This window comes from Gymnoscopelus braueri (assembly GCF_963280865.1).
Source record: "Gymnoscopelus braueri genome assembly, chromosome: 4".
Lineage (NCBI taxonomy): Eukaryota > Metazoa > Chordata > Actinopteri > Myctophiformes > Myctophidae > Gymnoscopelus > Gymnoscopelus braueri.
The window spans coordinates 52,497,709-52,504,735 of NC_137605.1; the positions used below are offsets into that span (position 1 = coordinate 52,497,709).

At 46.3% G+C, this 7,027-nt stretch overlaps 1 protein-coding gene across 1 annotated transcript; it reads right to left on the reverse strand.

Annotated features, from left to right (window-relative positions):
- Window positions 1-3,628: 3,628 nt before the first annotated feature.
- Window positions 3,629-5,731, reverse strand: LOC308083722 (DNA ligase 1-like; the record flags this gene model as incomplete). The annotated part of the gene is made up of 1 exon (XM_080426043.1): window positions 3,629-5,731. The coding sequence occupies exon 1, from the start codon at window positions 5,726-5,728 to the stop codon at window positions 3,629-3,631; it is 2,100 nt and encodes a 699-aa protein (XP_080282169.1). The 5' UTR covers window positions 5,729-5,731.
- Between the last annotated feature and the right edge of the window lie 1,296 nt (window positions 5,732-7,027).

The following is a 7,027-nucleotide window of genomic DNA, read 5'->3' on the forward strand; positions in this document are numbered from 1 at the left end:
ATTACTTTTAAGCTCGACCCAGCTGAGGTGGACATACATAGGACGCAGGGGGGCAACCCCAGGTTAAGAACCTCACACATGGACACCTCAACCTATTGCTATTGACAGGAATCGAACGCTCGACCTTCGGACTCACAGGCTGAGACACGACCTGTAGTGCTACAGCTTCGTCCAGGCTGAAGTTGTCTGTTGAAGATCATACATTTTTGCCTTCTGTCATGAACCAAGCCCCTGGCTGAAACTGGTGAAAGTAGCTGATCTACAAGCTCAGAAACACGTTGCTATCTGAAAAGTTGTGAGATTGTAGATTGGCTATTTTCACAATGAAGTATGTCATACATTGAAAAAACACACCCTCAAATAAGCATTTCATTTTATCTTTAACAATTGCACATGTACTCATTGATACAGTCTTGTTTTTTGCAATGCACTTTAAATGAAATCTGCACCAAGTGAGGTTTGAACTGGCGACCTTGAGGTTGTGAGGCATACACTTAAGCAGGAAGACATTGGACCAACAGACCTGAACTAAATATTAGATTGTAGTGTTCTAATTGACTAAAGTACTACCTTTTATCAACATGGATGCAATGCAACCAGTTGATTTCACATGCAAATATTTTTGTATTTCATCTAGACGACACAAATGAATTGTAGTATTATAATTAGACTTATGCCATAAAATGTACAAATGAGCATTTTAAACCCTCACTAAAGCAACACCTAAGTCTATCCTCAAGAAACACTATGTGAAAGCCAAATCATGATCACCTCAATACATTGTCGGGGACAGGGATCGAACTAGTGACCTACGGACTCACAGGCTGCCTCTCTTCTCATTGAGCTAGATATATGGCCTCCCTGATAGTATCTGTTGACATCTATAATTATTTCCGTCCATTATGAACCAAGCCTATGTGTCCCGAACTACTCTAGATCACTGGTTCACAAACCATTTAGCGATAAAGATTTTTTTGTCTCCTTAGAACGAACTAGTGAAAGTAGCCGATCTACAAGATGTTGTTTGATTGTAGATCGGCTATTTTCACAATGAAGTATGTCACACATTGTAAAAACATACTCTCAAATAAGCATTTCATGTTATCTTAAAAAATTGCACATGCATTATTTGATGCAGTCATGTTTTGTGTGATGCAATTGTAAAGTGGAATGACCCACCTACCAGAGCCAGATAGACAGACAGAAACAGACAGCTCAACCTATTGCCATTGACAGGAATCAAACTCTCAACCTTCAGACTCACAGGCTGAGACACTACCTGTACCGCTACAGCTTCATCCAGGCTGAAGTTGTCTGTTGAAGATCATAAACTTTTGCCTTCTGTCATGAACCAAGCCCCTGTTTCACTAACACTAAGATCACTCGTTCACAAACCATTTACCAATAGAGAAATTGTTTCTCCTCGAAACCGAAACCAGTGAAAGCAGCCGATCTACAAGCTCACAAAACGTTGCTATCTGAAAAGTTGTGAGATTGTAGATCGGCTATTTTCACAATGTAGTACGTCATACATTGAAAAAACATACTCTCAAATAAGCATTTCATGTTATCTTTACCGTTTGCACATGACATTCATTGATACAGTCATGTTTTTTGCAATTCAACTTAAATGAGTCTGCATCAAGTGAGGCTTGAACTGGCAACCTTCAGGTTGTGAGGCACACGTTTAAGGGAGAAGCCATTGGATCAACAGACAAAAACATGTGAAAAAGGAGATGACTCAGATGATACAGTTTCACGCAAATAGCTGAAAAATCCTGGGTTTAAGTGTTTTTCAAACTGCTCAAAATTGCGGACAATCTAAGGGCGGAGCTTACTGGTCAACGTGATACATGTGTTCCTCATGAGTCAAGGCACATGTGTAAGCAGGTTTAATGGCTGTCGGCCAAACGAGGCATGACTTTTGCCTGTTTAAAGTTTGCATTTTCAAAAAATCGCTATAGCGCCCCCCTTTGACCAATTGGAGTAAGATTGGTTTCAGTGATATTTGGAATGACCCTCAACATTACCGCAAAGTTTCAAAGAAATGTGAGTCTGCATGTATGTGTTAGGGGCAGATGAATAATTGTCATAAAACTGCAATATTCATTGGCTCATTAAAGCTCCATTTTTTCACTTATGGAAAAATCTTGCTGCTTGTTTGTCGGCATAGGTCCAAAGTTCATGTGTAAAACGTTTCGTGCAGATTACTCAAAAATCCCAGGAGGAGATAGGTTTTAACTGTTTTTCATATAATTCAAAATGGTGGGAGATCTAAAGGTCAGAGGTCAAAAGTCAGAGTGTGAAAGTTGTTGATCATGAGTAGACGCATATGTATATTGAAGTTTCATGGCTGTAGGTCAAACAGGGCATGAGTTGTACCTGTTCAAAGTTGGCATTTTGCTATAGCGCCACCTTTTGACGAAAGATTGTGAGAATTATTTCTTGATAGTTTTTCATGACCATCTACCATATGGCCAAGTTTCGTAAAAAGCGTATGCACGGTTCAGCCAGAACTGCCAAAAGTGGCAGAAGAAAAAAGAGGGGAACATTAAAACAGGTCCAGAGCTGAGCTCTGGCCCCGTAATAATGATAATAAAATCAGTTTCCATTAGCTTTTAAGGTCAAAAAGTGTGAACGTAGGCAAAGTGTGATGTGAATGCATCAAACGGAAAAAACATGAACCAAATGAAATGACAGAAGTGTTCCTTCCAACATTGTTGTGTTCTAGAAGGGACTGTCAGTGTGTGCCCACCCTTGTTAATGGCCCTCGTTAACATCACACTTTATGAGCACGCTCCATTCTAATGAGCCATAATGAGCCCTGCTGATAAGCGACCTGATAGGTAGCCTCCACGGGCACTCTGGCCTTTGACTGGACGGTCGGAACGGCGGCGTGGAGCCACTGATAGGCCATCAGGGCCGAGGTGGGAGGGGCAAGCTGGCTGTTGGCCAATGGGAGTATAACAGGACCCACAGGAGTGAGGCGAGACCGGCACAGGGCACGGAGGAGATGAAAGAATGTGTGACGCGAGGTGTGCGTGTGAGTTTGTGTGTGTGTGTGTGTGTGTGTGTGTGACAGGGAGGGGTAAAGGTTTGGTTTACGGTAATATCTGCTATTTGTTGGAGCTTTTACTGAGCATGTTATTGTACATAAAACTAAAAAAAAAAAAGTTTGGAAACATACTTTTGGTCGATTATTTCTCCCCTTCAATAATACCATTTGGTATTGTGTTTCATATCGTTGGAAATCCTGATTAGTCACCTTTACAACAAGGTACAACTTGAGCACTCAGGACCAGTGGTGGAACCAGTACTCACATTTGCTACTTAAGTAAAAGTATCAATACTGCAATGTAGAAATACTCTGTTACAAGTAAAAGTCCGGAATTCAAAATTTACTTGAGTAAAAGTACAAAAGTATTGGTATAAAAATATACTTACTTACGTACAAAAGTAAAAGTAATAAAATCTTTTGAAAATAGCAGATCTACAAGCTCACAATGCATTGTGAGCTTGTAGATCGGCTATTTTCAAATGGCCGAAATGTATAAATGGCTGAATAGCCAAATAAATTAAAAAACGACGCACAGATGCTTTCCCGGTCTCAATGGGTTCATTGTGCTGATCAGTAGTAATCCTCCAGCTCAGCTCTGTCGCCCTGATTCTGGATGATCTGCTGCTTCTTGTACAAATCAGCAATCTGAGACCCGGAGGTGGCGTCTTCTGGCTTTTTGTCGTCTCGGATCCGGAGGAACCGCGGGAACCTGAGAGAGATGCCCTTCTCTGGGTCCACCAGTCCCATGCCAGCCTTGTAGACTGGCGACAGCGACAGGTCAGCAAACTTGACCTCCCAGACCTGCGTGGCGTCCAGCCACACGTCCGGCTCAGCCGACTGGTCCACGCGGTAGTACGCCCGCGGCTTGGCCAGGATGTGCTCCTTTAAGAACTTATGATGCTGCTCCAGATCTTCATCCTTGAAGCCAGTCCCAACCTTGCAGATGGACTGGAACTCTTCATTGTCCTCGTTGTAGCAGGCCAGCAGGAAGCCTCCGTAGGTCCCTGTCCTCTTGCCCTTCCCCAGGTAGGCTCCTATCACACACAGGTCCATGGTGTCCCCTGCGCCCTCCAGGTAGTCCTTCTTCAACTTGAGCCAGTTATGAGAGCGCTTGGCAATTTCATAGGTGGCATCCTTCTCCAGGGTCTTGACCATCAGACCCTCACACGAGTCTCGTACAGACTGCTCCAGGAACTCGGCGATGGCGTCTGTGTTGTCTGAGTCGATATAGCGGGCGAACACAAACTCTCCTTCCACCTCGCTGAAGCTTTCTCTGAGCAGAGCCCTGCGCTGCGACAAGGGCTCACGCACCAGTGACTCTCCGTTGAGATAGAGCACGTCGAAGACGTACACGCACACTTGCACTTTGATCTGCGAGGCGTCCACGTCCTTTCTCTTCCTGGTGGTGAGGACCTGGAAGGGTAGGATCTGTTTCTTCTCTGTGTCCCAGGCCACCGCCTCAGAGTCCAGCACACAGGACACCACAGAGTCCTTCTTCACCTTGGGGATTCGGGAGATGATATCGGGGTACTTGCTGGTGTTGTCCTCTTGGTTACGGCTGAAGATTCGCACCTCTCCGCTCTCCAGTATGTGGATCTGTGCTCGCTCGCCGTCGTACTTGTACTCGCAGGTGAACGTCGCCTCGTCGAACTTCTTCAGCACCTCTCCGACTCCTTTGGTGGGGTGGGCCAGCATGGGTCTCAGAGGCACGCCTGGAGTGAGCTTGCAGTGCTTGGGAAGCTGGTCTATACCCTCCTTCAGCATGACTGGAATAATGACTTCATAATTGGGCAACTCACAGTAGGTCTGCTTCAGAATGAGACTCTTCTCGTCGATCCAGGCCTTCTTGCTCTCCGCACTCATGCCTTTCCCCGCATCCAGCACAGCGGGGGGGAAATCTTGTCCAGGTGGGGTCAGGCAGACGGCCTGACTCAAGGCTGCCAGGACGCTCAGCTCGGCCAATCCGATCCTCAGCTTCCCCGCCAGGGACCTGACTATATAGCGGGCCTCGGAGAAGCGGCACGCCACAAAGAGGTCTTTGATGATGTCAATTTTCTTATTCATAGCCGAGTTACCGCTCATGCTGGCAATCTCCTTCAATTTGCTGAACACGCCCCCTGCCGTCAGACTGGCGGGCTGGAACATCATGCGCTGGTTGCTACGGGAGTGCTCCGCCACCAGGCCCAGATCTCCTCTCTCCTGCGCCTCCGCCTTGATTTTGTCCAACTGTCGCCCCGTTGCCTGGGCAACGGCTCTCATCAGCACCGTCTCCCCGACACCCAGCTCCATCCCCAGGTAGGCAGGTCCCAGCTGGTTCAGACACAGGTACACACAGCACAGCAGGTCATCTGGAGAGAGCAGCAGCACAGAGCGGAGCATGTTGGACAACGTCTCGATGTTCCTGAGCCTGCCAGAATCCGCCTCTATCTTCTCAAAGGTACGAGCTACAGCCAGGTACGGCACTTTCTGTCCGCGCTTCCAGCAGGCGTCATCCACAGGATGGTACTTTGGTTTGGACGGGTCATAATCTGTACGCTGGTCTGACGATGACTTCTCACTTTTCATTTCTTTAATCTTTTCTTTGCTCTCCTCTGTTGTCGCGGTCTTCTGCGCATTTGGCGCACTTCCCGTCTTCTTTTCTCCCTCGTTCTTGTCCTCCACTTTCTCCATCTTCACCGCATCTTTTCTAGGAGCAAAGAAACTGCTGATGTTATCTTTCTGCTCTTTTGCTTTTTGACTTTTTGGGCTCCTTTTTCCACCTTTTGCCCTGTCCTTTTCAGACGTCCCTCCTCCCCCTTGCTCCGTCTTTCCCCGCGCCTCATTTTTCTTTCCTACTGACCTTTTCGTCGTTCTCTCCCTCCTCCTCGTCGGAGTTGTTCTTCTCCTCCTTCTTCTTTCCTTTCTCCTCCTCGGCCTTCTCTTTTTTCACGTCCCGTTTCTCGGCCTTCCCTCCGTTGGTTAATGTACGTTTTGTCAAAATAATAAAAATATACAAAGTAACTAGTGACTAGAGTTGTCAAATAAAGTGTAGTGGAGTAAAAGTACAATATTTGTCTCTGAGATGTAGTGGAGTAGAAGTAAAAGTATTGGAAATGTGATGTCAGTCGTATCCATATATGGAGCCAGCGATGTCAGTCATGCCCAAAGATCTATGGTCTATGAGGTCAGTCTTGGGTGTTTTGGTTAGCTCCATATATGGGGCTCCATGAGGGGCTCTCTGATGTCAGAGCTAGGTATGTTAGTTATCTCCATATATAGAAGTCTCTGATGTCAGACACAGTCGAATGTCGCTTTTTGATGCTTGGCTGTGAATGTACACGTACCCCTAAACAATACAAGATCCTCCCATAAAACGGTCTCACACGTACAGTAGCCGTACTGAGTACTGATGCAGTGTGTGTGTGTGTGTGTGTGTGTGTGTGTGTGTGTGTGTGTGTGTGTGTGTGTGTGTGTGTGTGTGTGTGTGTGTGTGTGTGTGTGTGTGTGTGTGTGTGTGTGTGTCTGCGCACGCGCGCGAGAAACCTTGACTGGCAGTAAACAGTGCATCCAGGATGTTGAGCATCAAAGTGCCTGTTGAGAGATGATGACTGGCTGATTACCCCAAGCTTCTGTGTGTGTGTGTGTGTGTGTGTGTGTGTGTGTGTGTGTGCGTGCGTGCGTGCGTGCGTGCGTGCGTGCGTGCGTGCGTGCGTGCGTGCGTGCGTGCGTGCGTGCGTGCGTGCGTGCGTGCGTGCGTACGTGCGTGCGTACTTGTTATAGTACCATAATCTGGATAACAACATTTTACCACCCATTAAAACCTACTGGGAGACTTCTAACTTTGCCAGTAAATTCTGCTGCAGGAGAGGAGGGGAGGGAGAGAAGCCTGATTTGGCAAAGATAAAATGAAGTATATCTCAGATAAAAGTAAAGATGACATCTTAGGCCCTAAGTTATAAAATGGCTTTCATAGTCTAATTAGATGTATCA